General features: G+C 45.0%; 1 protein-coding gene and 1 long non-coding RNA gene across 6 annotated transcripts in view; one reads left to right on the forward strand and one right to left on the reverse strand.

Moving 5' to 3' along the window:
* The first annotated feature begins 120 nt into the window (after positions 1 to 120).
* Positions 121 to 4,443, forward strand: LOC309358070. The gene is made up of 2 exons (XR_014163329.1): positions 121 to 887; positions 3,518 to 4,443. It is a non-coding gene; the product is annotated as an uncharacterized lncRNA (long non-coding RNA).
* Positions 4,015 to 24,000, reverse strand: part of USP32 (ubiquitin specific peptidase 32) — a 126,665-nt gene continuing 106,679 nt past the window's right edge. For all 5 annotated transcript variants that reach the window (XM_081890146.1, XM_081890144.1, XM_081890143.1 and 2 more), the window contains exons 21-34: positions 23,775 to 23,880; positions 23,256 to 23,429; positions 21,597 to 21,771; positions 19,776 to 19,927; positions 19,129 to 19,243; positions 18,835 to 19,046; positions 17,855 to 18,039; positions 16,735 to 16,821; positions 15,045 to 15,165; positions 11,521 to 11,712; positions 10,633 to 10,927; positions 9,416 to 9,834; positions 8,662 to 8,754; positions 4,015 to 7,807 (exon numbers count right to left, since the gene is read on the reverse strand). In XM_081890146.1, the coding sequence (XP_081746272.1) occupies positions 7,634 to 7,807; positions 8,662 to 8,754; positions 9,416 to 9,834; positions 10,633 to 10,927; positions 11,521 to 11,712; positions 15,045 to 15,165; positions 16,735 to 16,821; positions 17,855 to 18,039; positions 18,835 to 19,046; positions 19,129 to 19,243; positions 19,776 to 19,927; positions 21,597 to 21,771; positions 23,256 to 23,429; positions 23,775 to 23,880 (2,500 nt within the window). In that variant the 3' untranslated portion in view covers positions 4,015 to 7,633. The remainder of the gene's footprint in view (positions 7,808 to 8,661; positions 8,755 to 9,415; positions 9,835 to 10,632; positions 10,928 to 11,520; positions 11,713 to 15,044; positions 15,166 to 16,734; positions 16,822 to 17,854; positions 18,040 to 18,834; positions 19,047 to 19,128; positions 19,244 to 19,775; positions 19,928 to 21,596; positions 21,772 to 23,255; positions 23,430 to 23,774; positions 23,881 to 24,000) is intronic.

Consider the following 24,000-nt stretch of genomic DNA (forward strand, 5'->3'; position numbering starts at 1 on the left):
AAAATGTAAGAAGCCACATTATGGATTGGTTACAATACCATCAGTTACACAAAATGCTTAAATTAGATAGGAAAAAATGGTTTTCTGGACCAAAGCTCACAATTCGAAAAAGAACTTTTGTCCAAAATGTATAATCTGTTACTAGGGTGGGAAACAAAAGACGAGCTTGTCAAAGCCTCAATGACACACTGGGCAATAGATATGTCACAATATAGATATTAACCTCTGGGGGAAATTCTAGAAAAGTGATTTAAAGTTCATAGCATGTTAATTCTTTGAAGGAGAACTACTTGAAAATGATTTACAGGTGGTATTTAAGTGCTGGAGATGCAAAGAGGTTGAAGGAACGTTCTTTCATATGTGGCAGACTTGTAAAAGAGTAAAAAAAGAGTATTGGGAAATGATCCATAATGAATTGAAAAAAAATGTTTAAAAGTACTCCCCCCCCCAAAAAAAAACCCCTCAGAGTCCTTTCTGTTGGGGATAATTCAGACTGAAATTCCCAGGTGTCAAAAAAGGTTATTTATGTATGCCACTACTGCGGCCAGTGTTTAGTTAGCCCAAAAATGGAAAACAATCGAGGTCCTGACTAAAGAAGAATGGTAACTTAAATTGACAGAATATGTGCAGCTTGCAAATTTTACAAATTAGAATAAGAGGACAAGAAGAACATACGTTTAGAGAAGCTTGGAAAATGTGGATAATGGCTCTCGGGAGTGTGTGGAACAGCCCATCATATCATAAGAAGAGCCCTGCTGAACCAGGCCATTGGCCCATCTAGTCCAGTGAGTGGTGACACAACACAAAATGGCTGCCGTGTGGAGTGGCAGGACTCAAAATGGCTGCTGCATCTTAAAGAGCAGGAAAAGAGGGAGGACCACAAAATGGTTAAACAGCTCAAATTAATGAGGAAAAAGCACTTACTTCAGTCACTGCTCCCTCACAGAGAGCAGCTTTTTCTCCCCTCTCCTCTGTTCAGAAATAATACAAGAGGCATGTTCAAGTCAGAGAAAGCCAAGCTGGTATAAACATGAATGGAGCAGGAAGAGCAAACAGCCTCTTTTACCATGAAGGTTCTCGAGGGGATATTTACAGAGGCAAATTTACTGGCAGGCACCCTGGCACACACTCTCATGGGCACCTGTATGAATCCCAGCAGGAAACCTTTTTTTTTTTAAGCTAATACTACAGCGCAGCATACTGGGACGCAGGTGGCGCTGTGGTTTAAACCACAGAGCCTAGGACTTGCCGATCAGAAGGTCAGTGGTTTGAATCCCTGCGACGGGGTGAGCTCCCTTTGCTCGGTCCCAGCGCCTGCCAACCTAGCAGTTTGAAAGCACGTCAAAGTGCAACTAGATAAATAGGTACCGCTCCGACGGGAAGGTAAACGGCGTTTCTGGTTCGCCAGAAGCAGCTTAGTCAGGCTGGCCACATGACCTGGAAGCTGTACGCCGGCTCCCTCGGCCAGTAAAGCGAGATGAGCGCCGCAACCCCAGAGTCGGTCACAACTGGACCTAATGGTCAGGGGTCCCTTTACCTTTACCTTACAGCACAAAAATTGAATTCAGCGTTGTAAAGAAACGAACAAGTGATAGATTTCCCCAAGTACAAAAAAAGTTGCACTGTACTGACACTAGCCTTCTTTTTTGCGTTCAGGATGGGTGCGACATAACAGAAGTTGCGACTGGGTTTTCCAAGCCTTGATTGGAAGTTGTGCTTTTTTTTAATCATAATTTTTTATTGATTTTAACATATAAATTATAGTACATACCACGAAACCTCATCACTTATACAATCTTTTTTGGACTTCCCTCAGCACCTCTGATGACCCACCCTTTTAACCACTTCATATGCATTTCTTAAATTCATGTTGCCTTTAATTATCTTAACTATCCACCCTCCCCCTTGTCCATTTTTGCAATAGTTCCAATAATTTTCCTCACAAAACTTCTTGCAAACCTACATAGTTTGATCATGACAAATACTTTTCAAATCATCTGTAAATTTACTCCAGTCTTCTGAGAATCTCTGGTCCCGCTGATTTTGAATCTTTCCTGTTAGTTTGTCAGATTGGAAGTTGTGCTTATGCAGGAATTGACCAGGGGGCTGAGAGATGTGAGGAGCCCCTTAATTCTCCTCACAGAATAATACAGTCCTCAGACTGTTTTAGCCATCAATCCCTCTTCCCAGCGAACTCTGGGAACTGGAGCAGTGTGAGGGGCACCCCTAAGAAACTACATTTCCCAATCTGTAAATTTATTTCTATTCCACTTTTCCTCCACGGATGTTCAAGGTAGTATACATGGGATAATCTCCTCCCCTATTTCTTCTTCGAAGCTCAGGATGAGAGGCCATGTCTTGTCCCAAAATTGCCCAGCGAACCTCATGGCTTCGGTGGAGATTTGAACACAGATCTCCCAGGTCCTAGTTCCAACACTCACTATTAGTCTGAGAGGTCATTTCCAAGAGGATTTCACAAAGATCAAAGTCCTTAAGAATTCCTACCTAATATTCATACATTTGCATTATAAATCCATTGTGTATGGGCAGCACAGAGAAAAAACAGAGAAAGGCTCTTGTCCGGTAGCTTTATCCATCACCATAAAAATAACCAGGGCATAATTATCTATGACTGGGAAAAGAGGAAGTCACAAATAATCTGCAATTAATGTAGGCAGGACAGCAATGCAATCCTGTGCAAAATTACTTTGAAATCAGCTCCACTGTGTTGAAAGGGGCTTGATCCCAGGTAAGCATAGAATTGCAGCTCAAATTACTCATTACTGTACATGCTAATGTAAGAAAATCCTGATGGCCATTTGGAGAGTGACTAATCTGTAGGAAAGAAACACCCACTCTCTACATTTCAGTTTTCTATTCTTCAGTTCTTCACACTTATACAGATCAGTTTGCAAATATTACTTTTAAAACTCCTGATAAAAATTCACCAGCGTTTTAACTCTGGATTTCTAATGTGTTCCTAATGCAACACATTTTTGCATTCAGTTTTGCCTAACACACCGCATTTCAAAGCAAAGTCCTGATATAATGCATATTGGTATATTTTCACTATTTTTATGCACACCTTACCGTAGCCAGCCTATGCATTCTTGCACATAAATATTACATGGCAGGAGAATTGGAATTGCATTGTGAAAGCTTAAGGGCAAATTTCAAAGGATGACCGTTTCAGTTCGTGGATTGGTTGGAAAACTTGAATCCTGTAAGTTCTCCTTGAAATGCGAACGGAATCAAATTTGTCTCCCATCCGTGTGTATCTAACTTTCTTCACGTGGTCAATTTGCAAAGAGCAGCAGGAACCTTGGGAGAACATCAGAAGCAGATGCTGCCACCAGCTGGTCTTGATGTTGGCTACATCACCACCCTTTGCAAAGAACTTGGTGGCGAAATATTTTTCTGACAAACCTCAACCTATTCCCCCCTTCCTACAGAATAGTTACCACTTAGCATGAAAGGTGGTTTCAGCAGATTTAACTTTTGTGTTCTGTGTTGCAAGGAAGCCCACGGACAACTGCAGATGATCTTGCTGCTTCATGGCTGGAGGAAACTGCCCTGTACCAAGTCAATTAGCCAAACTTATCATGTTATTGCCAAGCCTGCCTGGCAGAGTGATGGAGGTTTTTCCTGCCATTTGCTACCAAATCTTTTTTTAACTGGCAATACCAGGGATGGAGCATGGGACCTCCTGTACCACAAAGGGACTATATGGTTTGCAAGGTAGGTTCAGTGTTTCATCCATTTTTAGGCACTTTATGTAATAATTATATACTATGTCCCTAACCTTATTTTGCAGCTAAAACAGGCACTGCCCATATGGCAAATTCATGCTTTCACCACACGGAAAGGAGCGACATCTTTTTGATGGTCAAATTCCACCCAAATGTATATTTATTTAAATATGGATGGGGAACATAAAACGGATCATAAGTCAACTCACTCATTTTTTAATAGAAATTTCTAGAAAAGAAAAGGAAAAGGAATTGAGGCAGCAGATTGCATCCACAGTATTTAATTTGTTTGAATAATATAGTTACAGATAAACAAGTTCACTCCATATACAGTTACTTGGACTTTTTTTATACAGTTCATATTCCAATACATTAATACTTTTTTATTATTTACACAGTACTTATGTACATGGTCTTTCTAAATTCAGTGCATTGTCAATAAGTTTTTATACAATAATTTACAAAGTGAATGTGGTTAAGAGTTAACTTAATAAATTTCCCTGTTAAATTTAGGAATTAATTTAATTTTTGTTTCCCCTTAAAAATAATAATTAAGAATCGATGTAACAAAGCATGGCAGATTTTTAAAATGGCATTAGTAGATCGTTTCAGTGACAAGAGAAGTTCTGAAAGGAAAGTTAATCTGAAGACGAGTTCGGAGGAGTTTGTAAAAGGAAAAACAGTTCGGGGTGTCTCAAAATAGTATTGAATCCAGAAACTCCGCCGGTTTGGAAGGCTTGGTTTTCTCCAACCTCACTGCCCTGCGGAAAATAAATTTAGGAGCAATACCCTGTGAACATTACCAGCAGGGGCAGCACCTACCCAAGCCATCTTGAAGTGTTATTACCGGGTGCTCAATAATCGCCCCACCCCACCTTTGGCAAAGCTTAAACCTAATTGTTAGAAATTACTGGACTGAGAAACGGTGTCCATCAAAAAGATCAATGCCCGAACAAGGGCCAAATTTAGCTTCTAAAGAAATGGACTTTCCAAAGAGTCAAGTCAGACACTCGCCCGCTGCCAGAGCTCCTAAGGTGGAGGATGTCCCTGACTCTATACAGAGGTTGTAGCCATGAGTCATGGATTCATGCTATCTCCTCTGATCCTGATTGGCAGAGGTATCAAGGCATCCCACAAACATGTCAGTGTGTAGGACAGGCCCCTATGTGAAATGCCAGCGCCACCACATGACTTGACATGGGATATTGACATGGGGTGGGGAACCTATGGCCCATCCAGGTGTTTCCAGACCCCGACCCCCATCAGCTAGCACGGCCAATGTTCGGGGCTGAGGGCCACAGGTTCCCTACTCCTGGTCTAAAGATTTCAGACGGTCTCAGAATATCCCCCCACCCAAGCAAGTGCATGCAGGGACACAGCTAGCAGCCCCACACTGAATCTGTCGGAAAGTTGCACGGGGTCAAGAAAAGCAACTTCAAAACAAAACAAAAAAAAAGGTTGTAAACCCTGAAAGCTCAATCAAAGAGGAGACAGGGAAGCAAAAGCTGTGCCTTGATAGTGATTAAGCTAAATGATTCTGTTTCATGGTAGGAGTGGCAGGTAGAAAAGCATATTGCAAATAAATAATGCGACTTTTGGCCAAGTTCCCACTGAATTGTGCCTAGGCTGCTCAGATGCCAAAATATAACTCGATGGAAAAATAAAATTAAAAAATCCTCTACTTAGAAATCTAGCTTTTCAGGGACAAGTGTGTTTGCTTAGCTTTCTCCCTGACCTGCAACTTTTCCAAGTGTGTTTGTTTTGTCCACAGGAGCCATTCAGTCATCAGAGTCCCTGCTTGAAATTTTCATATGGTACAGGCCAAACAGTAGTTCAGCAGTTCAGCAAAAGCTAGGCTTTTTGTTGTTGTTCCAGTTTATAAATTAACACTCAAACCCTGACACTGCCTGCTTATTCTGACAAATTAAGGAGTTACAACTCCGTTTAAACTCACGAGTTATCTTATTCAACAATGTCCTTTAGAGGGGTGCTTTGGAATAGCAAGAGAATTCAGATGAAGATAATGGCAGAGTCACTTGGGCTCCCAGACTAGGGGACCAATTACTAAAGTTCTTACTTCTGAGCTAGTGGATTTTCGAAGAAGTCTGTTGGGCCCAAGTCTGCAGGGATTCAAGCACCTTTTTTCACAGATATTTCTGGTCAAAAAGGAGTTCTGATGCAGATCTCTTTTTTTGCAGACCTTCCTACAAATGAACTCCATTGGTGGGACAACAGACTTGGCTTTCAAAAGTTGTAAATTAATGCCAACCTTATTACAGGAAGAAATGGGGCACTATTTTTCTTTCCATGTCATGGGATGCAGCAGGGAAGCATGCCTAGGTTTGCTCGCAGACTGGATAAACTTCAATGTTAAAACCGTAATAGCTACCCAAGCAGGATTTTTTGCTCTTTAAGCAAAAGAGGTGCCCTCATCCTTCACTCCAAAAACACTTGGCAGTAATAAAATTAACTTATGTCTGAGTTTTAATTATCCTTTCCTTTCATTTAAAGTGCAATTTAATTAAAAACACAACACACACACAACTATTTCACACTGCTCACAAACTTGAATCTGGGGGGGGGGGGCAATTTTCTAGGGTCTAAAGGGCAGAGCAGAAGAAATGCCTGTGAACTCTTAACCATGGTGGAGAGGTCAGAAGACGGGGGCAGAGCAACCTGTCATTCCCCTCTCCACTCACCCCTTGCCCAACATAAATTCCACGAGCACATGAGTAAACATTGCAGCATTCCCATCTCAACCAAGATTTATAGATTTGTTAGTTTAGCATCCCATGTTCCCCTCCTGGAATCTCAACCATAGTTACTAGTTTACTAGTGTTATGTCTGCACCAGGCCTGAGATCTTAGGAGCAAACTTCTGTGTGACGTAGATTCTAAGATGGGGCACTAGTGGGCCCATATGCATGTTCAAACTTTCACATAAGGCAGGAGGGCAGCTCACACATTGATGCCAGGAAAAGCTTAGGGCCTCCTGACTTCAGATTGGGGATGAATGCCAAATAATCCCCCTGTTCTCTCCCCACTCTCTCGTGAGTAGGATGGCATCATATCAGCCACAAAATCACAGAGGGGATAGGAGAAATTCCCCTCCAAGCCATTCTGAAAGCACACGGCTCATCCAAGAGGGTGGAACTGACACAGCCAAAAGCCAAGAAACAAACCAAACTGAGACCAGTGGGATTAAGAACGGAAAAGGCAGGAAATTCCCTAAGCCATGATGTTTGCTCCTCTGTGCAGGTCGCCTATCCTGGGCTTTCCTTATCTTGCCACTAAAAAAAATGGAATAAAACTTCAGAAAAAGGAGGTAGCAAATTCATGTTGTCTACAGACAACACTACAAGTTCAATCGTCTTAAATCTGAAGAGAGCATCCAAAAAGGTTGGTTTTCTTCTTCTTCTTCTTATGGGTAATTTGTTTTTGTTTAAAAAAGGGGGGGAGGGAAGCAAACACCTTTCTATTACTGTGGGCCAGCTTTTATTTGGGCTACTTACAACTTAAGCTTTCTTGGTCCTAGTTTGCTTACATCAAACTAGTTTAAAAGCCAAAGGTAAAAAAAAAAGAAATCCAAACAATGGGTGCTATTCCCCCCCCTCCCCGCCCAATGTGTATGGAGAGATCTGAACAAAAACACAAAAAAACCCAAAGCTATCTCAACCTGTGAGCTGCTATGTAATTAGGGATTCTTTCTTTCTCTTTTCTTCTAGTTGTGCTTTCAGATCATGAGAGGAAAATAAAAAAATAAAAACTACGTTTAGCTCTTCCGCTCTGCTAAAAACCACTTTTTTTTCATTTTTTCCCAAACGGGAGGTGACTTTTCAAGGGCGCTCCCTCGCAGCGGTCCACGGCGCCTCCCCTGGCTTGCGCTCACTGAAGCACGCAGTACTTCTTGTAGTCGGACTCAAAGTCTTCGTCCATGCTGCTCGTGTCTGCCATGTTCTTGCCGTCTATCTTTGGCAGAAATTGTGCATAGTCCACTCCTTGCTGCTCGTAGAAAAGGATGTAGGCGGAGTCCGTGTCGATTTCGTCAGGATGCAATTCCTGGAAGAGGAAGAGGAGGAGGGGATGCTCATTTTGTTCCAACAAAGAACCCCGTTTTTTTAAAAAAGTGCTCTTCTAAAAATTAAGCTGTGTGGACCACAAGTTTGGAAACTGCAGAATCTCAACCATCCCCGCCCCCGGGGCTAGTGTGATGGACTGGCTGGATGCCAAGGAGGCACCAGCTGGGGACCCCCCAAGAGAACCCCCAAGGGAAGACTGCTCAGAGCCAGGGGATTGGTGGTGAGACAAGGATGAGTGGTCAGAGGGAGGACAGTGAAGAGGTAACAAGTGAAGAGGTGTTTTTATGTTGTGAACCACCCTATGATCTACAGGTCTAGTGTGGTATACCAATTTAATAAGTATCAGGGTTTAGTGAGCAGGAAGAAGCTGTGGCAGAGGACAGTCCAGAATCAGAAGGCTGGAGAGGAGGCAGAATGAAGAAGCCAGGAGGTCTTCCCCTCCTGCTGCGACTTGCTCCCCTTAAAGAAGTATGAAGAGGGCATAGCAAAGAGAGACAAGATGAAGAAGCCTCAGGTTGCTGGGGAAAGACCCAGAGGAGGAGTCTTAAGAGAGCAGCGGGAAGGCAGGGACCTTCAGTCCTCACAACTACCTCATTGTGGAAATACCTACTGGGAAGAGTTGCTTTGACCACTAGGCTTGCCCTGTTTGGGTTTCTTTGAATAAAGAGTTAACATCTCTGACACCGGGTGTTTTATTATCTGAATCATCCAAACTACGGGAAAATGAGCTCCCTCCACATACAGTCGCACATGGGTCAGAGCAGCCGCCTCTTATGCCTGGCCATCATCACGACTGCCCTCACATTCTCTCTTAAGGAAGGCAAAGGAGATTACCTTACAGCTGCTGTCATTGTAACAGTACCACTTGCTGTTGGGGTTTTTGGCGTAAGTGACGTAATGACCTCCTCCCATAATTCCTGAATGGCACTGGAATGGGAGGAAAAAGCAGTTTTGTATTGCTGGCCCAATCAACAAGGTTGTAGCAGTAGTTGGTGTTGTTCTATATTTATTTACACACACCCCATTGCCCCTGACAGGTTACCCCAATGCTGGTGGTCCTCCATATTTGTGGGACACCCAACTCCCATCAGCCCCAGCCAGCATGGCCAATGGTCAGGGACAATCAGAGCTGAAGTCCAGCAACACCTGAAAGGCGTCAGGTTCCCCAACCCTGGCACAGACAGTAAGTGTTCCTCAACTTCCATTAGCTCACACCATCTGATGAATTTTGCATCATTTCATAATGGCTCTTGAGGATACAAGCTGCTAAATTGTACCTTGTTGAGTCTATGCCCACCAAGAGTCCTGCAGCACCCACATTCTACTTGACGTGCTGAAGAGAGACCTCAAAATCCCACCCCAGGCCAAGCCAAATCCTACAAGTCATGTGAATTTTGGCAAATGAAGCACATTTAGCACCAATTTATTATTCCTGCCACCCCGCCTCACGGCGATGCCTTTCTGACGCCTTCATCGCAGCCCTTTCCTTACCCACCTCTGCCTTTGGGGCACCTGCACAATGGCGGACTTGCCTTCTATCAAATCCAAGCTTTTAAGAAAGTCTCCCACCCCAGAGTGAGTCACCTACCGAAATTGCATATAGGCTGTAGATGGGGTTAACACAGATCTCTCCTCTTTGGTCAACCACCATCTCCTCCTCCCCGTTGATGCTGCCGTTGCTGTGGGAGTTTTGCTTGCACAGGTATCCATTGGCTAAAGTCACCTCGCTGCTGTCCTGAGCGGCAAAGAGCTCGCCCTGGCTACCCCCCAAAGCATGCCCTCGGCTGAAGCCGTCTCCTTGGTCAGGGGTGACCTTAGGGTCCGGGTCTGTACCGTTCTCTCGGGTCATGTCCAAGTTCTCTTTGCTGCTGGACAGTTTGTTTTTACACAGCTGGGGGAGCCGGAGCCGCCCCTTGCTTCTTCCCAAAGTCCTGGGGCTACCAGTTGGACTAACGTTTTTACTCGATGGACAGCCAGTTGCACACTTCCGCCCGGGAGATGGAGACACTGGAAGAAGTGAATGAGCAAGTGTGCGAGTGAGAGAAAGGGAAAAAGTGGCAAAAAGCTGAACAGACAAGACTAAACTGCCCACATTTAATCCCAAAACAAAGCTATTAACAACTTTTACATCAGTGGGTTAGGTAAAGCAGCCGACTGCATCACACAGAGACTTCTAGGTCTTAACTTGCAAAGTTCATTAGCTCTAGCAACAGGGGTTTGCTCACTACTGTGTCTTGGTATACAACCTAGTAGTGAGGTATTTAGCAACATCACATACTCCTAGATCCAGGAAAGCATTTTCAATGGTTAACTTCACCATTTATGGAAGGCCCATTTGCCAGACTATTTGAGAATTCGTTCCTGCAAAAGCAGCTCAGTCAAAATGTGAGCCCATGTACCTCTACACCGTGTGTGTGTCCCAGAGGCCCAAACCAGTGACTCACACAGAGACACAGCCTGCAGCCTCTTCTAAGGGCAAGCAATTCTGCAGCATATGTCTACTTCAGGAGTGATGGAAATGACCTAATTTCACTCAGTACAGAGATGCAGCAGGATTATCTGTTCCCACCAAAGACAGATTGGATTGGCAAGCCCAGTGCAGTGACTTATGCAGGAAAACAACAGCCAATTTCGAGGGCAGGTAATTTTGTGGGGTCCTGAAGTAATCAAAACACAGCGGCATTTGGAGATGGAGCAGAATCACCTGTCCCCAGCAGAGGCTGGTTGGACACATCTATGGCAGTATTAACCAGTCCTCCATTTTACTCCATCCAGCCCAATGCGGAGATCCCTCCTCTCCCCTACCTTTGATATTATTTAAGACGCCGGAAGTGTTGAGGGAAGAGGGGCTCCTGGTCAGCACATCGCCCTCCCCGGCTACCGGGACGCTCTGCACCTCCATCCTCAGACACTCATCTTGCGGAATCTGGGTCTCAGAGGGATCGTCAACCTGGGGAGTCAGCGGCTTCTGCAGCCAGCAACTTGGATCTCTTGGCACCAGGAAGGCACTCGGGTTGAAGCTCTCTCGGGGAAACTTGACGATCTTTTGGGATTTTATCCAGCGGCCATTGACAAACTGGAAACGCTTCAAGTGGATTATCTAGAACAAGAGATGTGGGAGGCAGGATCAGGTCAACGCTTCAACTATTAGCATGTCTTGTCTTTTTATAGTTTGTAGGCCTCATGGCAGGCCTTCTCGCCTCTCTAATGTGAGTCACCTCCAGCGGCAATTGGTGCTCATTAGAGCCGGCAAGGCAGAAGACAGGAAGACCTACAGCATGTGGGGCCAGAGCCAATGGCAGGCAAAGCCAATTAGCTCTAGTCTTGCCCCCATTCTCCTCCTTGCCATGTTCTACAAGGACAACATGGGACTGAGGAGGAGGAAACTGACAGGCAGGGCCTCCACTGCCAGAAGGGATGTGAGTAAGAAGGCAGGGAAGTGGGGGCTGGCTGAGGGCAGAACGAGGTTGGTGGGACGCTGCCCCATTTGTGCTAATGAACCAGCCTTCAGTGTCAGCTCTGGGAGACAGTAATCATCCAGAAGTAGGAACTAAACACTACATAAAATAAAGATGGAACACGAGTGGCCTGACCCACGAGAAGCCAGCTTGATAGGGTCAATTAAAAATTGTAAGAAGCAGTGTACAGCCTAGCTGTAAAAATGTAAAGGAAAAGAAGAGCCTTGAATCATACCAGGATAGGGGGAAGCCTCCACAGGTCCAGCTTCTTGGTAGCCAAGCAGTGAGTTTTGCACTTGGAACAGTAGTACATCTCATCTTCGCCTAGTTCCTCCTCACTGGTGAAGGCCCGGAGGCAACTGTCCAGGTTGATTGGCTCAGCCTGAGCGCGCCGGCTCTGCTCCACGCTCCTGTGCTCCTCGGCCATCTGAATGGGTGACAAGGCAAACACTTGAGGAATTCTAATGGCTTGTTCCTACTTAGAAACATGCCATCTCCTCTGACCCTGCTAGAAAAATGCAACCTGTGCCGTTAATAAAGATAGTGCAGCTCGTACAGCACGTTGGCAACAAATATTCACACAGTTGTTAAAATTATTTTACACCATTTATCAAATATGTGAGAGAGAGACAATTACCTACAAAATGCCATGAAAACTTACAAACTACTTAAAATAAAGTGAACTTGCAATATCAGATTTCATTAGGTTCTTACAAATTCTTGACTTAGTTTTTCTTATTTTTTAAATAAGTTGAAGAAGATTCAGGAAAAGGGCAAGTTCAACGTTGTTCCTGGTAGCTGTGAGGTGCTGATGAAGTCATCTCCTTTGACCCTAGCTTAGATTCCGTGTCTCCTTCCAGAGAAAGATCTCTTAACGTACACTGCTTTGCTTCACAGCCTGAATTAGCCTTTTTAAAATTAATAATGAAAATATAGAGTGAGTTTTGTGGAAGGAGAACCTCACGACACAGAAGCACCACCTTCATTTTCGGAAGGAGAACCTATAGATGGGGACAGTAGCTCAGTGGCAAAGTGAATGCATGTCTCACAGGAGGTGCCAAGTTCAATGCCCAGCATCTCCAGGCAGGGCAGTGAAATCCTGTCATTAATCCTGGGGAGCTGCTGCCAGTCAGTGTAGTCAATACCAAAATACTTGGATTAATGGTCTGGCCCAGTACAGAGCAGCTTCCCAAGCAGTAACACGCTTTCTTTGGGGGGGGGGGGGTGAAGTGCACTGTAGGCAGAAGTGCTACCAAGTGAATTTTATCAATTCTTAGCTTTAAAGATTGTTTGATTTTAACGTTTTTCCATTCCCCACTTTGGGACCTCTGGGTGAAGGCCGGTTCATAAATGTCAGAAATAAAATGAAATAAACTCCTTGGCCACATGCCATTTCAGACTGCAGGTGAAGCAATGCTCCTTTCATATGGGAAGAACAAGGGGTCCCTAACCACAGAAACACAGGTGTCAGGGTGAAGGGTATTTGACTCACTTTCCCCAGTCTTAATTTTCTAAGCATGGGGAGTTATGGTTTCCCCTAAAATGGGGGGGGGGGACCCACATGTTCAATCTGGTGAATCCCCATTTCTAACTGAAGTGATACCAACTAGAACAGTTTTGATAATGTGACCAACTTGTTTCTGTAGACTGGTGGCTCCCAAGACCTACTAGCCTAAGGCTATCCAAGCGAATTCAATGTGTCCATGGAGATTTGAACCCGAGTCAAGCCCTGTCTGCCGAAGTGCCCTGGCCCTTGGGCCATGCAGACTCCAATTTGCTGCTCTCTCCTTTCCGTTTTCAGTCTGCTGCGATTCTGAGCCCCAAGTTATTCAGTCATCCCTCCACCCACTCCAGAAATCTCTGAGCCAGCAGTGAGACGAAAGAACCTTCAGAAGCAATTTCAGGCCACTGCAGAGGCAGAAGGGGTGGCCTCATGCAACGTGACAGCCAATAAAGCCTTTTGGCTAATTTAAAAAAATAAAAAATCCCAGACAATGAGAGTGGCTCACGGCCAAGGAGGCTGCAGAAGCTCCATGCTGTCAGACAAATGCAAAAGCAGAAGACCAAATTGATCTAATAAAACAGCCTCTGCTGTAAGAGAACCTCTGGAGGAAGCTGCCTTGTGCGAAGATCGCTGGCCCCACTAGCTCAATATTGCCAGTACTGACTGGCAGCAGTTCTCCAGTGTTTCTGATGGGGGTCTCTCCCAGACCTACCCGGAGATGGCAGGGCCTGAGCCTGCCTACACATTATGTGGTCCACCACTGAGCCACAGCCCTGCCAAACCAGTCAAGACTTCACAAAGTACTCATAAGGAACTTGTGGCCTTTCAGCTGCTGCTGGACCACAGCTCCCATCATGCCTGATCACTGGCTATGCTGGCTGGGGCTGATGAGAGATGGAGTCTGGGTTCCCCAGCCCTGTTATAGAGCACCATGTCAGCAGGACCAGGAGTTTTGTACTTGTGTGGCCTATTTCAACCCAGCATGGGGAACTCTCTGATGCCAACACTGAGTTCCATCATGAAGAAGGACGCAGACTCGGTGGTAGAGCATCTGCTCTGCATACTGAAGGCCCCTGGTTCAACCCTTGGCACCTCAAGGCAGGGTTGGGAAAAGGAGCTTGTATGGAAACCTGGAGAGCCACTGCAGACACTGCTGACCTAGGTGGACCAATAATCTGGCTCGGTGTAAGGCAGCTTCCTGCGTTCACATGCTTTCAAATATATTGTAGCACCCATAAGGGCTAGGAACTTGGTTTTCACGTGAAAAGAAAATCTGGAGCCGATGCCGATTGGTGACTGCAGATGTGAGAAGGGCATTGCCTGCTATACGATACAAGCTTTACAGGCCGAAGGTCCCAGGTCCAATCTTTGGCACCTCCAGGTTGAGAAAAGAGCCCTGCCTGGGACACTCGAGAGTTGCTGCCAGCCAGTGTTGGCAATACTGGAGTTAGGTGGATCAGTGGTCTGATTCGGTGCAAGGCAGTTTCCTACGTTTCTAAGGAAAGCAGGAATATCCAAGTAATGCATCTTAAACTGAATTTCCTCCCACCCTTGTGGTTTGTTTTTAATGCATGGAATTTTAAGTAGGATTTTTTTCTTTTATTGTGTTTATGTGTTTCAGTGGTTTCATTGTCATTTATTGCTGCTTCAGTTTTTGAAAGTTGTTTTCATTTATTTCTTGTATTGCATAATGTATTTAATGTGTAATCATGCCACTGCTTTTTACAGATGCAATTGCTTTATTGTATTGTGAAATGGCTTTGAGATGCTTCGTAGGAAGATGAATAACAGCAACAGCAATGCTAGTGCTCACTGGGGGGAAATAACCTCATTTTTTCTGCTGTTAGCTATCCTGCTGGGGATTTGGAATGTGGGGTATGCATCCTAAAAACAAAAACTCACCCAAAAAACAACAGCACACAAACACACAAGCAAAGAATCACACAGCAAAACAAGCACACGGGTGTACAAAGACACAACACATCTGGGCACTAAACCAGCTAGAAGGATAAGATACTAGAACCCTGCTACCTGACCACCGAGATGACCTCAGAGGATGATCTAAGCACCTGAGCAGGTTGGTATGGGGAAGGAAGCACTAAATACACAACTCTGTGGGCTAGAGCAGAGCAGCATTTCCACTTTCAGCAGCAAAAACATCCAGAACTTAAAAAGACAGCCATATGCATTGTCAGAAAGAACACATATACATATATCTGCTTAGGGTTATTTTGCAATTATATATATATTTTTACCCGTTCTTGTGACGTCTGGTAGCGGAGATGAAGTGCCGTGGGATCCCAGTCAACAGCGATGTTGGCATTCCCCATGTGAGCTCTCTCTTCAGTGCAGTCGATTTTACAGCCATGGCAAAACCTAGATTGGGGGTGGGGAAGAAGGAGGAGGCAGTGAGCAGAGAAGAGGGGGTGGGAAAATCTCCCTAAAGCTGACAAGGGCTGAAAATGCAAAAGATGGGCAGTTAATCTGGACAGGACAGGTGTGGGCTGCTTTAGGTTAAGATCCATCAGTGGCAGAGCCTCCTGTCTGGCATGGAAAAAGTCCCTGGTTCAATCCCTGGCATCTCCAGACAGGGCAGGGAGGAACCCTTATCTGAAGCTCTGGAAAGCCATTTCCAATGTAAATTCTGAGCTACATGAACCTACAATCCTGGTTCTGTATAAGGCAGCTTTCTAAGCTCCTATTTAAATCAAACATCACAAGGACTAGAATCTTACTAGAATCTTAGGCTCAGCGTCAGATCGTGTGCTCTGATTGCATAAAGTCCCAGGTTCAAGTTCTGGCATCTCCAGGCAGGCCTGAAGCCCTGGAGAGCTGTCACCAGTGCGGACAATACCGAGCTAGATGGAGCAGTGATCTGACTTTCTAAATTCCTAATCCAGCACAATGCAAACAGATTTGGAACATGGTGTAAACACAGCAGTTCAGTACACAGATATTGTGAAGGTGATTAACATGGCCAATTTGGTCTTCACAGATCTGCCTGTTTTTAGAGATACAAGGGGCCACCCTAACAAAGGCAGTAAAGGGAAGGCAGGGTGTGAGGCTGTCGGAGGGGAGGGGCTCTCCCTTCAGCCAAAGAACGACAGATTTCTAATTGGACCTGATGAAGCACCCACTTTTTTTTACTGAATGGGGTAACTGTGCCCCTGAAGGACCAGGTGTGCAGCCTGGGAGTCATTTTGGACTCGCAGCTGTCCATGGAGGCACTGGTCAAATCCGTGTCCAGGGCAGCTGTTTACCAGCTCCATCTGGTACGCAGGCTGAGACCCTATCTGCCTGTGGACTGCCTTGCCATAGTGGTGCATGCTCTGGTTATCTCCCGCTTGGACTACTGCAATGCGCTCTACGTAGGGCTACCTTTGAAAGTGACCTGGAAACTACAACTATTCCAGAACACGGCAGCTAGACTGGTGACTGGGAGTTGCCACCGGGACCACATAACACCGGTCTTAAAAGACATACATTGGCTCCAAGTACGTTTCCGAGCACAATTCAAAATGTTGGTGCTGACCTTTAAAGCCCTAAATGGCCTTGGTCCAGTATATCTGAAGGAGCGTCTCCACCCCCATCGTTCTACCCGGACACTGAGGTCCAGCACCAAGGGCCTTCTGGCGGTTCCCTCACTGCAAGAAGCCAAGTTACAAGGAACCAGGCAGAGGGCCTTCTCGGTAGTGGCACCCATCCTGTGGAATGCCCTCCCACCAGATGTCAAAGAGAGGAAGACCTACCAGACTTTTAGAAGACATCTGAAGGCAGCCCTGTTTAGGGAAGCTTTTAATGTTTGATGTATTACAGTATTTTAATATATATTTTTGGAAGCCGCCCAGAGTGGCTGGGGAAGCCCAGCCAGATGGGCGGGGTATAAATAATAAATTATTATCATTATTATTATTATTACTTGCCAAGTGGCCACCCTATGCTTACCTGTACCAGGGGCACCAAGCACACGAATTGCCATCCTTCTGGACCACTCGTAGGGTGAAAGGGTACTGGTATCCCATGCTGTCATCACTTTAAATAAATAAATGAACACACAAACACGATTATTTGTAACATGCAAAAGTTTTTTTTTAAATGATAGTCTTTCCCTAGTTTTATCTTCTATGCCTGTCATACCCCCCAGATATTTTGGGCACCAGCTCCCGCCAGCAGGGTCAATGGTCAGGGGGTAATGGGAGCTATAGTCTGAAACACTGGAGGGTACAAGGTTGGATTCTAAGCCACTCCAATGCCAAAGTATTTGAAGATGAAATACTGTACAGCTCTCTCCCCCCACCTCCTGCATTTTTTTTCCTTCTCAACCATCCTGAGGTGGATTGGGCTAAAGTGTGTGACTGGTCCAAAGTAAGCTACTGGGCTACCAGACTGAGGTTGTGCCAAGTACCTGAGGTTGTCATTTGTCCCAAAATAAGTCAAAACCTTCACAACTAATTCATTTTAATAATCTTTCCCCCAGCAATTTTGGGAGGAGGATTTAATGGCATTCCTTATGAAAATTACATCTGCTTATGTGATAGAGAGTTAGGAACCAGTAGAAGTGTTACTCCTGTGTAATATTTCTAGAAATAAAAGAACCAGACTGGTCTACCCATTCCTTGTGCTCCCTTCCCAGCACAATCTTCAGAGTTTTAAGGTCTTCCTGGCTAACAGATGATACACAATCTCACAGAATCGAAACAGTTGCAAAGTTTGCATTTCCAAGCTACAAAGACTCGTAAGCAATTTTTCACAGAATTGTTAAGGGGCACTCATTTCAATTTGGTCTTAATAGTGTTCAATATTTTTAAGAAGGAAAAATATACAGTTGGCAGGCTCCCTAATATTTTTAAGCTTTCTTTTGCACTCTGGAACCTGAAGTTCTGTGGACTTTATTAATAATCTTGAACTGAGCAATGATTTGGGTCTGGCTTTTCCCAGTCCAAGACCCAATGTCTCACTGCACCAAAGACTGGCATGCGGGCTTAAGACGTCAAGAGCCCCACAGAGACATTTTGGTGGCTAGATCACCCCCTCCTCCTTTGAGACATCCTGGCATTTAACTCACCAGTCCTGTGCGTGGTTACTGGCTTCTTGGGGAGGGAGGGGACTTGCCAGCCGGGACACCTGGATCCAGACCGCATCATACAAGTCTTTCTTCCGCGTATGAACGGTGCATGGAACTATCAGTGGCATTCCAAAGAGGCTCGGCCGGTTCTTCTGAGATGAAAGGAAGTACTTGTCCATCCTCATCTGCATTGATCATTAAAGGGGTTTTTAAAAAGATGAAGAAAAAGATTCATTTTAATAATACGATATGATTTTTTCACTTTTCAGGAGGGCCACTTTCATAGCAGGGAACTACTGTATTTTTCCATGTATAACATGCCCCTATGTTTTTTGGGGGGAAATTGCCCAAAGATGTTGAGGGTTTTTTTTGGGGGGGGGGAGATTGCACAGAGTTGTTGAGCTTTTTGGGGGAGTCTACACCGCCAATCATCTGCACGCTCGCTGCCATAACCCCACCATCACACTCAACGCCAACCAAAGCCAATTGCACACACAACTAAATGACTTTTCCCACCTAAATGAGCTTGCCACACTAGCCAGGAGGGAAGCTGCGTGCGGAAGGATCATGAGCTCAGTTCATTTCAGGTACTGAAAACAAATTCCAGATCTGAATGTGCTCGGAGACACTGTGGTTCTTTAATTCTAATTGTATGTCTGTTGCACCTGGCTCTGGTTTGTAGAGAGCTTGGGATTCTGATAAAAAGCCAGGTAGATACAACAAACCCTAATTGTATTCCTTTTGTGGCTGGATCTGAGAGGTAGGATCTTGGGAGTTGTAGTAGATCTGACAAGCTTGCCCACCCCTGGTCTACACCCCTGGGTCACAGTTCTCTAAGGTTTCAGACAAGTCTTTCCCAGCCCTCCTTTGGAGTTCCCAGGGATTGAATCTGTGACCTTCTGCAGACATCTACCATATTGGAAAACGGCAGATGCATGAACACCAGTTAAGCATCTTAGCCGCATTCATTCCGCACTAACCATTTTCCTGTGGACAGCAATGATGTAGCCTATGAAGGGGCTGTCAGAGGGAGAGGTCACATGGCCGTTCACCATCCCATTGGAGAAGCCGTTTTCCATCCTGCATGGCACCACTGTGTTTGGCATCCCATTCGGGATCAGGGTTGGCCGGGGAAGATCGCCATTCATCAGCACGTTGATCATCCCATTGGCTGACGGCACGCTGCAGAACTCTGAACCCAAGGGCAAAGGTGTTGGTTACGGGTTTCCACTGACTGCAACTATACTTATAAAATCCATGCATGGACATTTTACCTGTTTGCACAGGGCTTGGAGTAGCTGACGTGGGGGATCCAGGGATCGGTACCTCAAATGCACACAGGGATGCGCTTGCTGAGAGACGGACTTTCTGGTTGTCTTGAGGAAAGTTCTTTCGAAAGCAAGAGAAAGCAACAGAGAGGGAGAGAGAGAACCCCAATGAGGCTAATAAAAAACCCACACGTTTAATGGGATTGCTTAACCATAATTATTCTGTTTTTTAAACAAAGTTTGCTGTTGGTCTTAATGTCCTGTAAATCTCTTAGAAGCCAACTGGGCATTAAATGGCATATAAATTAAATAATGGGTTGTGGTCAGTGCTCGTTCTACTCAAGCAGACCTATTGGAAATGATGGACGCCACTAGCTTGGGTCCATTAATTTCAATAGGTCTATTCTGAGTAAAACTTAGTTGGATACAAAGATGGGGAACTTGTGAAGTGTAACTCCTATCATCTCTGTGTTCTCTGGAGCTGGTGGGAGTTGGAGTCTGACATAATCTATGATTGGAGTGGAGGATGCAGGTGGAAATAATCTGTGTCTTAAGAAAGTCACTGTTCTTAGACTAGTTTCGTTTCATCTGGGGGGGGGGGGAGAATTAAAAAGTGCATTTTTAAAAGCCCCGAGCAGCAAAAGCATCCTGACCTTTATGTTGGAGCTGTGCACTTCCGCAAGGAGGATCTGCTCTGGCTTCATGGCACAAAGTTCGCTGAGGTGCTTTTTCAGGCCAGTGTATTTCTCGTCCATGTTCAGCCTTAGTCCGTATCGGATGGGAGTTGTCCCATCTAGCTTAGTTACTGGGAGAGCAAAATAAAAAAGGGGGGTGAGTGGGAGAAAGAAAAGGCAACAGGTTTGAAAAAATCCAGTTTAACCAGCCCAGTTCTGTTTAACTGGCTGTTTGGTTTTTTTAAAAAGTGCTATTTCTGCTAGAGAACCAGGTAAGTGCTCCTTGATTATTAGATTGCAAATTTTGACTAATATCCAAGGCTGGGCATACTCAGTGCATCAGCTGCACACTGATTCTTGGGTATCCTGAGAAACCCAGAATTTATCCAGGGCGGTGGTGGAGGCACCAAAAAAACCTTCTAACTTATGTAACCTGGTAGAAAGCATTAAAGAGCCACAGAGAAGCAGAATTTTTAAATATCTGTCCCCCCCAACCCACTCAAGGTCAGTTTCTCCAACTGCTTGAAGTTTGCTCTGTTGACCTCAGTTCTCTGTACATGTTCAAGGAATGAAAGTCACCGTGAAGAATACCTGGAAGGGTTCCTTTCTAAGACTCTATAGGGAGAGTTCTGTATGATTCAAAGTAGACCAGAATATCTAACAGTTCGTATTTTTCTTCTTTTTCTAAGACAGTACTGCACATTTCCTTTTTCGGATACTCAAATCATTAAAAACAAAAATCCAACCTGTACAAATTTGTTAGTTTCTGTTTGCAAGTTTCAAAGTCCCAGGATGACAATACAAGCAACACTACATGTGTCTATAAACACACATATTGTCTGATTAAAGTGATAAAATCATGTAACTCAGGCTGTAATTTTACACTCAGGTACATGGGAGAAAGCTGCATTTAACTAAATTGAGTATACATGTGAAGGACAGCATTGTCAGGCTTGCAAAGGTTGATTAACATATGAATAATCTGTTTTCTTTATGTTTAACCTGTGATTCATTCCACAACTTTTGGCAGTTCTCATCCCTTTTGAGTTTTAGGAACACTCTTTCTCTTCCCCCACCCCCAGTATATGTGTTTTATATAAGCTCAAGTATTAAACATTTACATTGTAGTTTTCTGCTAGAAATATCAAAATGTAGGAAAATTGGGATTTGGACTGGGAAGATGCCCATTTTAAATTTCAAAGGAACTTTAACACAACATTGAAGGAACAGTGAACTTAATGGCAATTACTTCCGAACGCATGGGTTCAAGTACTACAACTCCTGGGCTTGGATTCTAAATTAGCTGCACTTAAGTCCAACTGATTTCAATAGGGAGAAAGCCATGACTATCTTTTTCGAAGCTACAAACATGAGTCTGACCAAACTGCGGGAGGCAGTGGAAGACAGAAGTGCCTGGCGTGCTCTGGTTCATGGGGTCACGAAGAGTCGGACACGACTAAACGACTAAACAACAACAACAACAATCTTTCTCCAGTTGATTTCAAAAGAAGACAATCATAATTGTCTTAGTCTGGATCCAGCCCAATGAGCTTCCCCCCAAAAAGGGATATTTTTTTCAACCAGCCACTGCAGAGTGATGATATCTGGGGTCCCAAGCAGTATAGAACTTAGTACAACAGAACCAACAACTTACAGCCAGTGTAATTCTTTCAGCAATGGTGGAACACGGTGGTGAGAATCAGTCCCAATGAGCAGTCAAACCACTGCATTTTAGGTTGTAAGTCCCTCTGAGTGTCATACCTGCCCATAAAGCACAGTGTACATAGAATCTTCACCCACCTATGATTTCAACATGCATGTAGCTGTCCATCGGTAGGGGCAAAGATAAAAAATTGAAAGGGTCAAAGCGGACGCTGATGTGCCCACAGGTCTTGCACTTCACTTGGGACCTCAGCTGCCCATGGAACAAGTCCACCACTATTGAGCGGTTCCTCCTCAGGTGGTTCTCCCAAGCCTGAAACAAAAGGGGGAAATAAAACCTGTGCAGAGAATTGGTAGAACAAGGAGATATATGCCCAATACTTTCACAATGGGAACCTGAGGGCATCCAATGAAGGGTGGACTCCAACTTTGATTGTCCCCAACCAGTGGCCAATGCTGGCTGGGGCCAATGGACACTGGAGGGCACTGGGCTGCCCATAGCTGCTCTTGGTGCAAATACGACACAAGGGAGATTTTGGTGCTCCCAGGTTTCCTATAACATGCCCACCTAGCTGTGAGGCAGTCCTCACACTGGTGTCAGCCTCTCGGTGGGGTCTATCACTCCAGTCTGCAGGTACAGGCACATGGAAGGAACGCTGCTTGGGTCAATAAATGAACAAATCCTTGCACATAGAAATCTAGATGTGTGTGAGAAAGTTCTATTTTTCTAAATGAAGGGTTTTAAAAAGAAAAATATATATATATTAGTTACAAAGCAGCATTTCATCATGTGAAATTGCCCTGCAGATTGAAGCTGTACAGCCCACTGGCCGACCACCTGAGGGAGGACTAAGCAGGTATGAAGTTCAGATGAACCGCAGCACCTCCTCTGCATGGAGGGCACCCAAGCAAAAGCCCAATCTGATCAAAATCCCCCAAGGAGTTGTATGTCAGAGCATGAGGCCCCCAAGCCCTAAAACTCATCATACTATTTACTGCATAACAACAACCCCAACAACCCCACTGCAGCCTGTGCTGGTGGCTAAGACCTATTAAAGGACTCCATCCATCCTTTTGCTCACCAGCTGCCCCACCACGCAATAATACACCTGAGAGTATTCACTGCTTTGTTTCAGCACGTGTGTGTGCGCACAAACCCACATCACTCTGCCGTATCTTCACATCCGTCCACAAGTCAATTAAGGGGGCCTGCTGAAGTAGGTTGAGGATCCACACCAAGGGCAGCTGGTCCTTTTTAGCCCTGCTGGCTCATTCCAACACCTCACTTCTTCTTAATGCTTTTAAGGAATGCTCCAGGGGAAGCATAGCAGCAACAGCAGAGGGAGGCCCTCATCTCGGTTCCACCATCCTCACCGGCATGCTTTGGCAGAGATGTAAGAGAGGGCCTTTTGGGTGATTGCCCCCAGACTTTGAACTCACTCCCTAGAGAAACTAGACTGGCTCCCTCCTTGCTTTCCTTCTGCCAGCAGGAAACTGACTGCTTTTAATGAAAGGGCTGTTGCCATGCTGTTTTTATTGTAATTATGTGTGTGGTTTTCATAGATTTTATATATGAGTTCTATCAATGTTTAATTGTTTTTTAACTATTGCTTTTTCTATGTTTTTAGTGGTTCCTGAATCCTGTCATGGAAAAAGGCAGGGCATAAATAAAGACAACAACAACAACAACAACAATAATAATAACAACAACAACAATTCCTGAAAACAGCACAGGAAAAGGCCATGGATTGGTGGAGAGGAGGAAGAACCACATGCAGAGGCCCAACACACACTCACCTCTGCTGCCACCTCCCAATCCGGCCGGCCGTCACTGTCTTTCAGTTCGACGTACGGCTTATCATGCACTCGGTTCAGATCCTCATGGAGACCATCCAGAAGAAAAGCCAAGAGCTCCTGAGAGTCTTGCTGCTGGAAGCCGTTAAATCTGGGAGCGTATTTAGCTATCGTCCACTGAAAGAAAGCAAAACACACAAGTCACTGGCCTTGACTGCAGCCTCTTTCTGATTACTAATCCACAGATTCTCAGCAATACAATCAGTGATAAAGGCAAGGGCCATGAGCCACTTTAAACTAGGCTGGAACAGCTAAAAGCCCGGGAGTTTAAAAGGCTGATTAGTGGAAGCAGCCGGAGAAAAATAAAGGCAGCCACTTGGTGGCAGCAGTGATGTTGGGGAGGAGGCAGGGGTTGGTTTGCCTAGTTTGCTTGCCACCACGGACCCTCTCATGGTGCAGGCTGCAGCGCCACCTTGTAATTAGTTTGCAGATGAATATACGACAACACTTGTCAGTTCTCACCCGTAACTTTAAAGGAGCAATGTTCTTTTGTGTCCCGCTCCACAGCTCTTGAATCAAGTCCCCGTAGCATTTGGCCATATGTCCCTTCATTCCTATTGGATTTGTCCTGGAATGCATAATGATGAATTGAGCCAATTAGCCATTTGTTGCATTGAAAAAAGAAAGAAAGGGAAAGCACGCTGAGAGGCACTCCACACATTGCACAAAATGAGAGGGAGGAATCCTG

The sequence above is a fragment of the Podarcis melisellensis genome, assembly GCF_964234715.1.
Source record: "Podarcis melisellensis genome assembly, chromosome: 15".
Classification (NCBI taxonomy): Eukaryota; Metazoa; Chordata; class Lepidosauria; order Squamata; family Lacertidae; genus Podarcis; species Podarcis melisellensis.